Genomic DNA, 16,552 nt, shown 5'->3' with positions numbered 1-16,552 from the left:
AAAAAAACATGGTCCACAAATCGTCTCAGCCAGGGTTCAGCAGTTTTTTCACTCTCCACAGCTTCCTGGAAGTGGAGTTAGAGAAATAAGTTTGTTTTAAGGACATATGCAGCGGTTTCAGTCTTCTTTATATTTGAGTAAATACTACCAAACTAGTAGTGAATGGGCTTGATGGGCCGAGTGGCCTAATTCTGCTCCTATTCCTTATGACTTTATGACTTATGAATGTAATGTTGTGAGAGTGTTCCCACTCAGCTGGACGACAATAAAGTTATGTGGCAGAAAGATAGTTCTGTCAAATGCTGCAATCAGCTTCAGAAAGATGGAGTATTTTTGTCACATTCGTCAAGGAAGAATGGCATTTGTGATTTTGATATGGATTATTTTGGTACGTGGCAGGCCTGGAATCCAGATTAGAAGAATTAAGGATATGAGATGCAATATTTGTTTAAGGATTTGGGAAAGAAAAATTAGATTGACGAAACTGTTGTTGGAAAGGACAGGGTTTTAATTTAGCATTTCATCTGAAGAGGAACATATTTGTTTCAGTCTAAATAAAGTTCTGAAGCAGAGCTTGAAGCTACAAAACTTAAGAATGAGTTGGAGCTGAATCAATATTGGAGGCCATCTGAAAAACATTGTACTCAGTATGAAAGATGACGAATACAGATCAGATACATCAATGGTACAGACAACTGTTTAACAGTTTAATGGGATCCCAGTAAATCAAGTCAGCCATGTAAATAGTGCACTAAACTGATAATGTTGATTCAAAGGTTTAACATGACTCTGGAATGTTCAGCCCTCTCTCCACTATCTGGGCCGTAGAGAAGGAATCTGTGTTATCATAGTCCTGTGACAGTCAGATACAGGGTTGCATATTTCCATGTAAGGCCTGGCCATCGCTGTGTATCCATTTTTAGGAACAAAGATAAAGAGGACTATATAGACAAACATGACCTGACGTGCACCACCATTTGTATTCAACACCAGCCACACAAAATGGTAAGTCATAAAATGTTTTCTTTGCTCTGAAGCTCTTTTGATTCATGGCTTTCCCTCCTTGTTGCAAAAAAAAGTCAAGATCAAATATGGTTCAAACTTTGGCAGGAGATGCCTTATAAACAAATGTTTTTCACTTTTCTTGACAACTTTTCTTCCATTTTTGTTTGTATTAAATTCTTAGACAATTGGCAACTCTCACACTTTAACTGAAGCAGCGTAAAATATTGATCAAAATTTAGAAGCCTTGAATTCGATTTGTATTTTCATTCTGAAATATTGTATTGTGCGATACTTTTATAAAGAATATCCAAGGAATGAAGGACTGGTTATAAGATTTATTAGTCGAGGTGATGTGTAAAATTGCATGGGCAATTTTCACATTTGATTGTAACAATAGTATCGAATCATACAAGATCTTTTTATAACAATAAACATAATTATTTAGAACATAAGTTATTTTCTTTGTTACTACCTTGTCTGTATCTGGTCTATTTTGCCCCTCTGGGCTACCAACCTCTGTTGGAAGGGAGTGGTGGTGAGTAGGCAGCCTGGCGCGCTGAGTTTGATCTCTTCACCCAATTATTTAATTCATTCACAGGATCTGGATGACTAATATATTTGATTACTTTTTACTATCTTTTTTTTACATTAAAGGATTTGAAGTCTCAGTGCTACAGATCCATGAATAAATAACTTGGAGAAAATAACCAGAAAAGTTAATGTAGGTAGTGAAAGGCTTGGATAGAGTGGATGTGGAGAGGATGTTTCCACTAGTGGGAGAGTCTAGGACTAGAGGTCATAGCCACAGAATTAAAGGACGTTCTTTTAGGAAGGAGATGAGGAGATATTTCTTTAGTCAGAGGGTGGTGAATCTGTGGAATTCTTTGCCATAGACTGTGGAGGCCGAGTCAGTGGATATTTTTACGGCAGAGATAGATACTGGAGATTCTTGATTAGTGTGGGTGTCAGAGGTTACGGGGAGAATGGGGTTAGGAGGAAGAGATAGATCAGTCATGATTGAATGGCGTATACTTGATGGGCCAAATGACCTAATTCTACTATTCCTTATGACCTTATGATCTGTTAACTTTTATCTTTCATATTTACACTTTGATAGAAAAATAAGAAAGGGGTAAAGTATCTTTTAAATGATGAGAGATGAAAATCTTGCTTCGCCCAGTTGGGCGGTACGGGTCCTGAAGTCATGACTTGTGCTTGACTTGGGTTAAAGTGAGGGAGAGTTGCGCACATCGTCAGCCTCACTCTCTCGCCCCGGCCTATCTGGATCCAGTGGCAAGACATAATCAAGACGGCTGGCGATAGGTCAGGATGCAGTGGATGGCCATCAGTGTTGTACGTGAACATAGTGCCATAATTGCGCTCCACGACACTTTGCTGGGTCCACCTTCCTATCCGTTGGATGTCAAATGGTGATCTCCTCCGCATATTCCCCCAGATCCAGTCTTCACCTTTCCTGAAGAAGGTAATAGCCACAAGGCAGTGGAGGTTTGCATTTGGTGTTTTCCTTCACCCCTCCATGGTGCTCTCTGGAGGATTCCTGTGCACAATTTTGTACAAATGAAATTTCCCTTGGCTGGGATATCTTGACAAAGGCTTTGGATTAGGTTGGCCATTCAGGACTGAGATAAACGGGATCTTTCATCATCTCTGGAATTCACTCCCACCAAGTGATTTGGGGCATCTTCTTCTTATTGAGTCCACACACAAGATTAGAAGTTGCCCAGCAGGAGCTGAACACACTTCTCGGCATCTGCATACAATGGTGTCTGTCTTCTTGTGCTTCTTGTGCGTGGTGGTGCAAAGATTGATGAAAACAGGGCCACGACGTGAACGCTCTTTCCTTGACCCCATTTGGGGCATCAGTAGCTGCATAGATTCAAGGTAGTGATCGATTGCTTTTACAGGGCATACAAAAAGCAATGTAAAATATAGCAATACAAAATAAATGGTGTGCTAGAAAGTGGTAAAAGACTGGGCATAATCTCACTGAATGGCAGTGAAGAAGAAGAAGAAGAAGAAGAACCAAATATCTTGCCCCTGATTCTTTCTATTATTACAGTAAAATATCGTTCATAGTGAGCTCAATTTTACATGGAAATTACAGAAATCTTTCATTATTCATTATTAATAATGCCTAATAATGCATCCTTGAAGGCTGCATGAATTTGTGCTATTTCTGTGTCCTGTTAGTGATAGGATTCCTCTTTAACTAGAAAACATTTCATTTTATTTAATAAAATCCATATCATGAAACCTGCTCTTTGTAGTTTAACTATTTATTAATTCCATGGCCTCCCTCCATTCTACGTTTTTAACCATCTGTAGCCCCGCTTCTGAAACCATGATCACCTCTAATCTTCACCTCTTGTATATGCCTAATTATAATAAGCCTGTCCCACTGAGGTGATTTTTTGGGCGACTACAGGCGACTGCTGCAAAATTTTCAACATGTTGAAAATGTTTCGGCAACAGTGGCGACAATGTTTGCTGTCGTAGGTTGTCACGAGGTGTCGTAGGTGAATTCCATTAAAACTAGACCCTGGCAGTTGCCTGAAGAGTCGCCAAAGTGGGACAGGCCCATAATTGCTCTGTCATTATGAGCCTGTCCACTTGGACGTCATTTGCGCGTAATTTACGCAACATCATTTACGCGTCATGATGCATGAGGCGCGCGTCGTGACACGCACGTGATGCGCGCATGGTGCGTGATGACATAGGCAGTGATGCGCGGTGTCACAGGATTTTGTGATGTACAAAATCTTCGCGCGCCATCAACGTGACCTGCAAATGACGGCCAAGTGGGACAGGCCCTTTAGAAATCAAGCCTTCAGTTACCTAGGCTTTACTTACTGGATTTCCTTCTAGTCTCTCTATCCTTCTCTCTCCTCAAAGACATCCATTAAAAATTATTCATGAACCAAATTCCACATCTCAGTCATAAAATGTTCTTTGATAAATCCCCTTTGATGACTTTGCCATGTTTATCCAACATCAAGTGCTGTATTATCTGTGGCTGAGAGTTGGATTGCTGCACAATAGAGTGCAATACACTTACTATAAAAATACCTGTTCAGATTTCAGCAGTTATTTGGCAGATACAACATAAAATATTCCAATCTATGTTGTTAGTTGAAAGAGTAAGAAGATAAACGCGTTTTGTGTTTATCTTCTTACTCTTTCAACTGGCTTTCAGACAATGTTAACAGCATTTTTTCCATTCAAATAAAAATAAAGTTTGTGAGAAGCAAAGAGCAACTCCTTAGAAACTCTAACAAAGAAATTAGACAAATAATGCTGGAATATTTAATAGCAATTTATTGCAGGGTAATGGATGAAATCCGATCTGGGACCATCATCTGTTTCTAGCGCTGGTGTGTAATCTCACTGAGAAACAGCTGTGAATGGGAACAGGGGGACCTCATTGAAACTTACCCAATAGTGAAAGGCCTGGATAGAGTGTATGCGGAGAGGATGTTTCCACTAGTGGGAGAGTCTAAGACTAGAGGGCACAGCTTCAAAATAAAAGGATGTATCTTTAAAAATGGGATGAGGAGGAATTTCTTTAGTCAGAGTGTGGTGAATCTGTGGAATTCATTGCCACACACGGCTGTGGAGGCCATGTCAGTGGATATTTTTAAAGCAGAGATTGACAGGTTCTTGATTAGTAAGTGTCAAAGGTTTTATGGAGAAGGCAGGAGAATGGGATTGGGAGGGAAAGATAGATCAGCCATGATTGAACGGCAGAGTAGACTGGATGGGCCGAATGGAATAATTTTGCTACTATGACATGAACTTATTTACGGTAAGGTCAAGAATGAGTAGGCACAGAGTTGTATGAAAGACAACAAAAGTGTATGTTAACAACAAACATCAGGGAATGAAAGAAGAATTATTTAATAATCATTTTGACCAGCTGACAGAGGAAAGCATTGGTTAGAGCTGCCAAAAATTAATTTAAATTGGTGTGATAGATTTGAATATAGTTTTTATGGAACATATAATGGAACGGAAAGCGGTCGATTTATGCACAATGAAAGACAATGTAACAGCCAAAGAAATCAAATTATTGTGTAGGAAGGAACTGCTACTTTACACCGAAGATAGACACAAAATTCTGGAGTAACTCAACGGGACAGGCAGCGTCTCTGGAGAGAAGGAAGGCGTGACGTTTCGGGTCGAGACCCTTCATCAGTTGAAGAAGGATCTCGACCCGAAACGTCACTCATTCCTTCTCCCAGATACTGCCTGTCTCGCTGAGTTACTCCAGCAATTTGAAATGAGATTATTGATCGTTTCCAGAAAGTAATCAACAAATGCGAATTCGGTAACAAAAAAAATTAATCAAACACAAAAGATAGTGTGAAAGAATTTGAATAAAAGTTAAAAACGATTTACTCCCACACATATATGTATTTACCACCATACACACTGATGTTGCTGTGGAGAATAAGGACATGATGGTCATTGAACAGCTATGGGCATGTTAGTTTTAGTTTGTTAGTATTAGTTTAGAGATACAACGTGGAAACAGGCCCTTCTGCCCACCGAGTCCGCACTGATCAACGATCCCCACACATTAACACTATCCTACGCACACTAGGGACAATTTTACATTTATACCAAGCCAATTGACCTGCACGTCTTTGGTGTGTGGGAGGAAATCAAAGATGTCGGAGAAAAGCTACGCAAGGCACGGGGAGAACATACAAACTCCGTACAGACAGGCACCTGTAGTGGGGATTGAACTCGGAGCTCTGGCGCTGTAAGGCAGCAACTCTACTGCTGTGCCACCGTGCTGCCATGTTGGTGATTTGGTCTACAGACAACAGCAGACCGCAGTTCATGGAACCGTGGAGAAGGTGATAAGCATCCAGTCACGGCTTCCTCACAGATTTTAACGGGTGGTGGATTCTGCGATCCTATGGAGAATATTTGGCTAAAAAACATGGATGTGGCAGATGGCATTTTTAGATCCATGTATTCTTTAAAATGATAGACTGACAAGATGGAACTGATATTAATCACCTTTGTCAATAATATTTTTTAACAACATACTCCATGTTTTATTTTCCATAAATCATTGAGTTTCACGATAAGTTGTACTTTATTGACTGATGAAATGAGTGCTGCAATACAAAGTTTGCCACGGTAATCGCGGTTTGATATCCTGTCCCATTGCTCTGCTTCTGTTTGTTGGCAGGCAAGCAGGAAAGCGGCTCGGAAAGGTTCAACCAAACATGCCCTGCGCAGCTCATCCAATGTCTTCTCCATGTTTGAACAGTCTCAAATTCAGGAGTTCAAAGAGGTGAGAGGTCCACATGCTGAACCAAACAATACAGTCTCACATTCCCTCTTCCCTGTCCATCTTCCTACAGTAGATCAAGTCAAGTCAAGTCAAGTCACTTTTATTTCTATAGCACATTTAAAAAACAACTCTCGTTGGCCAAAGTGCTTTACATTGGTGGAGGTACTAACGTTATACAACATTGGTTCATAGATTAAGTACAAACATCACTACATACATATAGCCCTCCCCCAGAGGACGTCAAGAAGGGCTTGGAAGTAGAGATGAGTTTTAAGTCTCGACTTAAAGGAATCGATGGAGGGGGCAGTTCTGATGGGAAGAGGGATGCTGTTCCACAGTCTAGGAGCTGCAAAGGCGCATTCGCCCCTGAGCTTATGCCTGGACCGCGGGATGTTCAGTAACCCCAAGTCGGCCGATCTGAGGGACCTGGAGGTGGTGTGGTGGGTAAGCAGACTTTTGATGTAGGTGGGGGCAAGCCCGTTAAGGGCTTTGTAGACATAAAGGAGGATCTTGAAATTTATTCGGAACCGCACAGGGAGCCAGTGGAGAGAGGCCAGAATGCCTGGGTTTCCAGAGACGTTAAGCTGAGCAAGAGACTGCTTATGGGGGTAGGAAGGGCAGGCGGGATTTCCTCTGATCTACAATGACATTAACCACTCAGCCTTGAAATAATTGTGATCCTAATTTTCCTAACATGGTCTCTGCAGGACAAAGAGTGCTTCATTGTCTCCCCATAAATTCTGTAGATACACCACTTCCTGGTCTTTCTTCAGACCTCTACAACTCATCCATATGATTGTTTCTCCTCGTCAATTCATCAGCACTCTCCTATCAATAATCTTACCCAAACGTCTGCCTCCGAAATGTGTAGTAAGGAACTGCAGATGCTGGTTTACACAGAAGATGGACACAAAACCCTGGAGTAACTCTGCGGGAAAGGCAGCATCTCTGGAAAGAAGGAATGGGTGATGTTTCGGGTTGAGACCCTTCTTCAGGTCTGACGAAGGGTCTTGAGCCAAAACGTCACCAATTCCTTCCATCCTGAGATGCTGCCTGTCCCGCTGAGTTACTCCAGCATTTTATGTCTATCCTCTGCCTCTGAATCTCTCCTCTCCTCTCCTCTCCTCACTCAGCTATTACTTGGTGTCTCAGGTCAGCCTCCCTGACTGCCAACAACCCATGAAATGCATTCAGGAAATGAAAATCAGGTTCCCATTGCTTCTGGCAATCTGGCTTGCAGTTCCTTCTCCATTTTTGCTTCTGTTTACTTTGAGGTACATCGCGGAAGCAGGCCCTTCTGCCCACCGAGACCATCGATCATCGGATCACACTAGTTCTATGGTATCCCACTTTTTCATCCACTCCCTACAATTTACAGAGGCCAATTATCCTGCAAACACGTACGTCTTTGGGATGTGGAGCACCCGGAGAAAATTGCGGAGAACGTGCAAACACCACACAGACAGCACCCGAAGTCAGGATCGAACCTGAATCTCTGACACCAGCTCTACTGCTGTGCTGCTATGCGGCCCATTTCGGGATCATCATTTCAGTAATGATTGGGTAATATTGAAATGTTTCTCAAAGGACAATTGGTTTCAGAGGCTGCACTAAGAAGTGTCCACCATGAGTGATGAGTAGCATCATATTTCATTAGCAATACCACTCGAGATATTGATGAAATCTTTTTCATAAACGAACAGGCATTTGGCTGCATCGATCAGAATCGTGATGGGATCATCAGCAAACAGGACCTGAAAGAGACCTTCATGCAACTGGGTAGGTGACCATGTCTGTTATTTAATTTAGTTTTAGTTGACAGTTACACCGCGGAAACAGGCCCCTTCGGCCCACCGAGTCCGCGCCGACCAGCGATCCCGGTACACTAGCACTATCCTACGAGGGATGGTTTACAATCTTTACCAAAGTCAATTAACCTACAAACCTGCACATCTGTGGAGTGTGGGAGGAAACTGGAGCAACCGGGGAAAACCCTCATGGTCATGAGGAGAAGGTACAAACTCCCTACAGACAGCACCTGTACCAGGATCGAACCCTGGTCTCTGGCGCTGTAAGGCAGCAACTCTACCGCTGTAGCAGGAGAGTAGACAAACCCACTCCCCCCCACCCCCCATCAGTCTGCAGATGGGGTTCGGCCCGAAACGTCGCCTATTTCCTTCGCTCCATAGATGCTGCTGCACCCGCTGAGTTTCTCCAGCATTTTTGTGTACCTGCCGCTGTAGCAGCTGTGCCACCCTCCAGCGACTGGGCTATCCGATAGTTTCAGAATCCCAGTATTAAAGAACTTACATGTCTCCTGAGAATAGAATGACTGGCTTTGGAGCACTGGAATTGTACCATGTAACCAACACTACATTAGGTGATCACTACAAAGCCAACAGCTTCATGCTGGAGAAATTAAATATTTACATATGCAAAAATATAAACACATTTAAAAATATTTAAACATGCAGATGATCGAATTTGAACGTGAATGAATATATTTGTAGGAAAGCTGAATGTAAAGGATGAAGAACTGGAGGAGATGCTGAAAGAGGGGAAGGGGCCGATGAACTTCACTGTGTTTCTCAGTCTTTTTGGGGAAAAACTGAACGGTAAGACAACAACCCTGCAATATTTAACATATAGAACATAGAACAGATGTTTATGCTGAACACGGTGCCAAGTTAAACTGATCTGCCTGTACACCATCCTAATCCCTCTATTCCCTGCACGTTCATGCGCCTATCTAAAAGCCTCTTCAACGCTACTATCTTATCTGCCTCCACCAACACCTCTCACAGTGCGTTCTAAGCCCCCACCACTCTCCGTATGTAAAAATAACTTGACCCACACATTTCCATTAAGCATTCCCCCTTTCTTTACAGCTATGCTCTTCAATGTTGTACATTATCCCCCTGGGAAAATGGTTCTGACTGTCTACCCTATAATTTTATATACTTCCTGAACAAGTCCAGAACAAGGGGTCACAGTTTAAGGATAAGGGGAAAGTCTTTTAGGACCGAGATGAGAAAAACATTTTTCACACAGAGAGTGGTGAATCTGTGGAATTCTCTGCCACAGAAGGTAGTTGAGGCCAGTTCATTGGCTATATACAAGAGGGAGTTAGACGTGGCCCTTGTGGCAAAAGGGATCAGGGGGTATGGAGAGAAGGCAGGTACAGGATACTAAGTTGGATGATCAGCCATGATCATATTGAATGGTGGTGGAGGCTCGAAGGGCCGAATGGCCTACTCCTGCATCTATTTTCTATGTTTCTATGTTTCTATCATGTCTCCCCTTAACCTCTGATGTTCCAGAGAAAACAGTCCAAGTCTACCCAAACTCTCCCTGTAGCTGAAACCCGTTCAGGCAGCATTCTGGTAAACCTCCTCTGTTTGAGCAAAAGGATTGGCAACATATCCACCGGTGACAAAGCAGAATTCCATGAGCCATCTTGGCATATGTCTTACTCCTTGTATTGTTCCTGCATGATTTGTTACTCCTTGCACAAGCTCGTTAGTGCTGGAGGCTCGCTGTCCCCATAGCTGATAGCATTCTTGCTTTCTGAGTCACAAGGCTGGTGATGAAGTCCCACACAAGTGTGCTGAGCACAAAAACCCTGGGCTGGCTGGCACTCCAAATTGCAGCGCCGAATCAAACTCGCTCTGCTGGAGGTTTTCAGATCTCCAGTCAATGCAAAAGATCCCATTTCACTGTTTTAAGGAATAGCATTCAACGTCTAAGCTGCGCCATTATTGATATTTGTCACTTAATCAACATCGCTAAAAGAGACAAACTGCCGAAGGAACTCAGCGGGCCAATCGGCATCCATGGAGGGCAATGGACAGACGATGTTTTGGTCTGAGTCCTTTCTCCAAACATCCTTCAGTCAAAAAAGATCCCTTTTTACAAGATGTTTAAGAAGGAACCTTTATGTCCTGGCCCTCCTCCATGGCCAGAGTGAGGACCATGGTAAATTGGAGGAGCAGCACCTCATATTTCGCTCAGGCAGTTTACACCCCAGCAGTATGAACATTGACTTCTCTAATTACAGGTAGTCCCTGCTTTCTCCTCCCCTTCTCAGCCCTCCCTCAGCCCACTGGGTCCGCCTCTTCCATTCTTCTTCCCCCCCCCCTCCCCCCACCCTCACATCAGTCTGAAGAAGGGTCTTGACCCAAAACGTTGCCTAGTTCCATCGCTCCATAGATACTGCCTCACCCGCTGAGTTTCTCCAGCATTGTTAGTCTACCTTTTTACAAGATTGCAATTCTTCAGTCTGAAGAAGGGTCCCAACCTGAAACATTGCCCGCCTGCACATGTCCTTCCGCGGATGCTGCCTGAGCCACTGAGTTCCTCCAGCACTTTGTTTTTTTGCTCAGCTAAAATAGACAGTGGGTATTATCATGCAACTATTCACAGGGGCCTATTGTGGGCAAATTGGCTGCTATATTCGCTACATTACAACTGTGACTGCATGTCAAAAGTATTTAAATTGGTTTCAAGTGCTTTGGACTGTCCAGATAGCTATAAATAGGTCTTTTTTGTTTTGCAAGCTGTATCCGACAGTGACTCCATCTGTCCTACTGCACTGTTTCTTGCAAATGCAATCAATTACAATGAGTATAGAAGTTGGGATGTAATGTTAAAATTGTACAAGGCATTGGTGAGGCCAATTCTGGAGTATGGTGTACAATTTTGGTTGCCTAATTATAGGAAGGGTGTCAACAAAATAGAGCGAGTACAGAGGAGATTTACTAGAATGTTGCCTGGGTTTCAGCAACTAAGTTACAGAGAAAGGTTGAACAAGTTAGGTCTATATTATTTGGAGCACAGAAGGTTAAGGGGGGACTTGATAGAGGTCTTTAAAATGATGAGAGGGATAGACAGAGTTGACGTGGATAAGCTTTTCCCACTGAGAGTAGGGAAGATTCAAACAAGAGGACATGACTTGAGAATTAAGGGACAGAAGTTTAGGAGTAGCATGAGGGGGAACTTCGTTACTCAGAGAGTGGTAGCTGTGTGGAATGAGCTTCCAGTGGAGGTGGTGGAGGCAGGTTCGATTTTATCATTTAAAAATGAATTGGATAGTTATATGGACGGGAAAGGAATGGAGGGTTATGGTCTGAGTGCAGGTAGATGGGACTAGGGGAGAATACGTGTTCGGCACGGACTAGAAGGGCCGAGATGGCTTGTTTCCGTGCTGTAATTGTTGTATGGTTATATGGTTATATGGTTATAATTAAGAGCTCACTTTATTCCTACAGGCACTGATCCAGAGGAAACCATTCTGAATGCATTCAAACTATTCGATACTCAAGGTACAGGGAACGTCAACAAGGACGTGTGAGTACGACCATGAGCTCAAAATCAAGGTTACCGAAAAGATTTGCAGGAGATAGTAAAGAAATGCTGGGGTAACTCAGCGGGACAGGCAGCATCACTGGAGAGAAGGAATGGGTGACTTTTCGGGTCGAGACCCTTCTTCAGACTGAAAGTCAGGGGAGAGGGAGACACAGAGATAAAGAATGTAAGGTGTGAAAACGGGACTTCAAAGGGGACAAAGTCCAAGGAAGATGTAGAATAGCTGGAGGAAGGTGAGAAAGATAAAAATTTAATCAGGGGGACAGACAGACAGGTCGGAGAACTAGGAAGGGGGAGGGATGGAGAGAGAGGGAACGCAAGGGTTACTTGAAGCTAGAAAAGTCGATATTAACCGCTGGGTTGTAAGCTGCCCAAACAAAATACGAGGCACTGAACACCTCTGCTCAGTCCACCTAAACCTACCTGATCTCCCGGTTGCTAAACACTTTAACTCCCCCTCCCATTCCCACACTGACCTTTCTGTCCTGGGCCTCCTCCATTGTCAGAGTGAGGCCCAACTCAAATTGGAGGAACAGCACCTCATATTTTGCTTGGGCAGCTTACACCCCATCGGTATGAACATTGACTTCTCTAACTTCAAGTAACCCTCTCTCTCCATCCCTCCCCCATTCTAGTTCTCTGACAATAATCTATTCTACCTTTTTATGAACTTTGTCTCGTTTTAGCACCTTACATTCTTTATCTGTGTGTCTCTCTGGATTCTCACAAAATTTGTATAAGGCAGCAGCAGATATTCAGGCCACATTATTGAAGTGACTAGCAACTAGCGTTTGATTGCAGGAAGTCCAATTGCATCCATATTTAGGCCGTAATAGCATGGCTTTAATTTGAGGCATATTTTGCTGTTTTTGTGCATCATTCCTAGTAAAATCTTGCTCATTGGGAAATTGTAGCCTAATGTAATTCACTTCTACACCAATGTAATTTTCCTGTTGCATTTTCTGCGTGTAGTGATATCATCAATGTGTACAGTATAGCAATGTTACAACATTTTGAGATTTAAAAAATCAAGTCTTTAATTTATCCCATCAGATAAAGCATAAAAAGAAGTTTAATTTGACACCTAATTCACTTTCATATCTTCAGTATTAAAAAGGTTATGGCCATTTTCATACTCGGAAATTGGCATCTTGTTCCCTATTGCTTTTTCATTGACTTAACACAAAAGCTGTGATCGAGAACATTTAAAAGCCGATAACTTTCTTAAAATTTAAGAGAACTGAAAGAAAGTTTCAGTTATTATAGATTGAAGCATTCTGAAACAAATATGAAACAATCTTACTTAGATGACTTGAAATTAAAGTATATAATTAGTTTGTTACCAAATTGTAGCTAATTACAAAATTACAAAGCAGTCATATAAAACAAACGCTGACTGCTATTTGTGGGGGGTGCACAACACATCTTACACAGGGATACATCCCACAACCCAACAGCAACTATCTGCTTCATTGGCTTCACATCTGAGGACATGAGATGCACTCTTGAAATAACATTAGTTTACTCACTGATAAGAGAACAAGATTAAAGCTATCGGGGATCTATCTCAGTTGATCTAATTATGGATTGAGCAGAAATAAGTTCATACTGTCTAATCAACGTCACTAATGATCTATTCTGGTGAGGACATTAACATTGCACTTATACAATTTGTTTGTTTTCATAGGTTTAAGAGTTTGCTGATGTCACAAGCTGATAAGTTCAGTGCAGATGAGGTAAGGTTTTACCATTAAATTGTGTGTTTAAAGTTAAAACTGTCTAAAGTCTGAAATTCCCAGTACTCGACAAGCTTTGTCAATGATACTTTGTTCGAATCACAAGGAACCCATTGGAGAAAGCAGCGCTGCAGAGATTGGGGATGTTTTCTGTGAATAATAAGACCACATGATGTGGATACCAGTGGTTGTGTACATAGTGAAAAACATTTTATACAGTAAAACTCATTCGTACCCCCCTTGCCCTCCCACCCTCCCCCCCCCCCTGCCCTCACCCCCCCCCCCCCCTTCACCTCCCTCTTCTCTTTGCCCCACCTGCACTTGCATCCAATTCTCCCCTTCTCCCTCCCCTTCAACCTAGATTACTTCCTCTGGCTTCACAGTTTGCACTTCTTCTATCCTTATCCCACAAGCTTTGTCTTTTCATCTCTGGCCTTAGTCCAACCATCTGCCAATCACGCCCCCCCTCACCTGTATCCACCTATCACTCACCAAGGTTTGTCCTGCTGCTCTTCCCTTCCAACTTGCTCTCCAGCTCAATCCGTCTGAAGAAGGGTCCCGATCCAAGTTCTGCAGATAAAGCTATGTGTTGACATTTAAATGTTGGAGACTTTGAAATGTTGGGAATTGTGAGTTTAGTAGCACAAAAATAAACACGGGCACTGCCTTGCTGTGACTCCCATCGACGTCTCCGGAAACGTTGACTATAAGTCCCTCTGTTACATCATCACACACGGAGATGGAGACCTGGGTTCGCTCTTGACTGCGGGCGCTGTCTGTAGGGAGTTTGCACGTTCTCCCCGTGACCGCATGAGTTTTCTCCGAAATCTTCGGTTTCCTCCCACACTCCTAAGACGTGCGGCTTTGTGGGTTAATTGACTCAGAATAAGTGTAAATTGTCCCTAGTGTGTGTAGGATAGTGTTAATGTGTGGGGATCACTGCTCAGTGCGAACTCGGTGGGCCGAATTGGCCTGTTTCCGCGGTGTATCTCTAAACAAAACTAAAAAAAGGTGTGTGGGGGTTTCTGAATCCTTTTATTTTGATTTATTCATTCTATATAAAATACTTTATTGTCACACAGAGAGTTGTGAGTCTGTGGAGTTCTCTGCCTCAGAGGGCGGTGGAGGCTGGTTCTCTGGATACTTTCAAGAGAGAGCTAGATGATCTTAAAGATAGCAGAGTCAGGGATCTGGGGAGAAGGCAGGAACGGGGTACTGATTGGGGATGATCAGCCATGATCACATTGAATGGCGGTGCTGGCTCGAAGGGCCGAATGGCCTACTCCTGCACCTATTGTCTATTATCTATTGTCACAGTGAAATTCTTTGCTTGCATACCTTTCCACGGTATTTAAATAGTCGCTCATAAAGGGAGCTTACAAAGTTACAGATCCTCCCCCATGTCTTCCCCCCCTCCATCACGGTGGTACCCCCACACCAGGTTCCCATTGTCCCTTGTTCTACCCCACTCCCCCCCCACTCCTATGGCTGACCCTCTGACCCTTGTTGGTCAATGGGATAATCTTGTGCCTTCCTCCCACAGGTTCAGCAGATGTTTGCTGTGACTCCCATCGACGTCTCCGGAAACATTGACTATAAGTCCCTCTGTTACATCATCACACACGGAGATGAAAAGGAAGAAGCATAGGATGCAAGTTGTTTGCATTGTGCAGGGGAGCTGCAGTCATCAATGAAAAGAAATAAAATAATATAAAAACGCAAGAAATAAAAGCAGCAGTTGACCGTTCATCCATCTGAGTTGGTTAAACATTCGATAAGATTTGGGGTTTTCCGCACCATGCTGCATTACCTCGATATCTATTATTAACTAAAAATCAAACATGGCCTATACTCAACATTCAAGCAACCGCAACACCAGAGAATTCCTCAGATTTCCATCCTTTGGAAGAATTTCTAATTTTGGTCGTAATTGGGCAACCATGATTCTGAGACTATGATCCCCTAGATCTAGAAGAGTCTTCAATCAGGAGAAAAAAACATCACAAAATCTGGTAATCTTATTACAGCTCATTCTTTTTACCGCAGAATATCAACTCAACTTCTCCTTGCGTAAAATTCTTTCATCTAAAAATCACTCTTGCTGCTATCTTTCTAAAGCAACTCTGTGGTCCTTTAGATAAGGTAACCAAACCTCTCTTCAGTTCGAAGATAGACACAAAAAAGCTGGAGTGACTCAGCAGGTCAGGCAGCATCTCTGGAGAAAGGAATGGGTGACGTTTTGGGTCGAGACCTTTCTTCAGATGCTATCTGACCCGCTGAGTTACTTCGGCGTAGACAAAAGTGCTGAAGGAAATAGGCAACGTTTCGGGCCGAAACCCTTCTTCAGTTACTCCAGCTTTCTGTGTCTATCTTTGGTTTAAACCAGCATCTGCAGTTCCTTCCTGCACAACTCTAGTCAGTTCTCTGGATGCATTCTTACTGCATAATTTATAATGGTCTTTCTGCATTTCATGCTCAAGGTTCCAAATACCTTATATAAAAAATGTTTTCCAATCTAAAACCTTAAAAAAAAACAATTCTGCTTTTTTAATTTTTCGAATAGATTACATTTAGTTTTTTAGTTTAGTTTAAAGATACAGCATGGAAACAAGCCCTTCGGCCCACCATGCTGATCATCAATCATGTGCAGGAAGGAACTGCAGATGCTGGTTTAAACCGAAGATAGACACAAAATGCTGGAGTAACTCAGTGGGACAGGCAGCATCTCAGGAGAGAAGGAATGGGAGACCCTTCACTAGAAGAGTCTCGTCCCAAAACATCACCCATTCCTTCTCTCCAGAGTTACTCCAGCATTTTGTGTCTTTCTGTCTTCTGACCATCAATCTCCTGTTCACACTAGTTATGTTGTCCCATCTTCTCATTCACTCCCCCAACACCAGCGGCAATTTTATGTAGGATAATTAACCTACAAACCTGCAAGTCATTGGGATGTGGGAGGAAACCAGAACACCTGTAGGGAACTCATGTGGTCACAGGAAGAATGTGCAAACTCCACACAGACAGGACCCGAGGTCAGGATCGACCCCGGGTCTCCGGCGTCGTGAGGCAGCAACTCTACCATTGTGCCAGTGAGCCATTGTTTCACCAGTTTACTCATCAG

The 16,552-nt window shown here is 42.9% G+C and overlaps 1 protein-coding gene across 1 annotated transcript; it reads left to right on the top strand.

The window, feature by feature from the left end:
* Positions 1 to 932: 932 nt before the first annotated feature.
* myl7 (myosin light chain 7) lies at positions 933 to 15,180 on the top strand. The gene is made up of 7 exons (XM_033013896.1): positions 933 to 1,005; positions 6,227 to 6,331; positions 8,035 to 8,110; positions 8,842 to 8,946; positions 11,599 to 11,677; positions 13,383 to 13,431; positions 14,975 to 15,180. The coding sequence occupies exons 1-7, from the start codon at positions 1,003 to 1,005 to the stop codon at positions 15,077 to 15,079; spliced, it is 522 nt and encodes a 173-aa protein (XP_032869787.1). The 5' UTR covers positions 933 to 1,002; the 3' UTR covers positions 15,080 to 15,180.
* Positions 15,181 to 16,552: the final 1,372 nt, after the last annotated feature.

The sequence above is a fragment of the Amblyraja radiata genome, chromosome 39 (assembly GCF_010909765.2).
Source record: "Amblyraja radiata isolate CabotCenter1 chromosome 39, sAmbRad1.1.pri, whole genome shotgun sequence".
In the NCBI taxonomy this organism is placed as follows: domain Eukaryota; kingdom Metazoa; phylum Chordata; class Chondrichthyes; order Rajiformes; family Rajidae; genus Amblyraja; species Amblyraja radiata.
This window is presented reverse-complemented; position numbering and strand designations above follow the sequence as displayed.

Excerpts from the sequence above, each read along its gene's own strand:
- myl7 (XM_033013896.1), top strand. Across the intron at positions 6,332-8,034 it reads AAATTCAGGAGTTCAAAGAG|GCATTTGGCTGCATCGATCA; the intron begins GTGAGAGGTCCA and ends ATAAACGAACAG. Across the intron at positions 8,111-8,841 it reads AGAGACCTTCATGCAACTGG|GAAAGCTGAATGTAAAGGAT; the intron begins GTAGGTGACCAT and ends ATATATTTGTAG.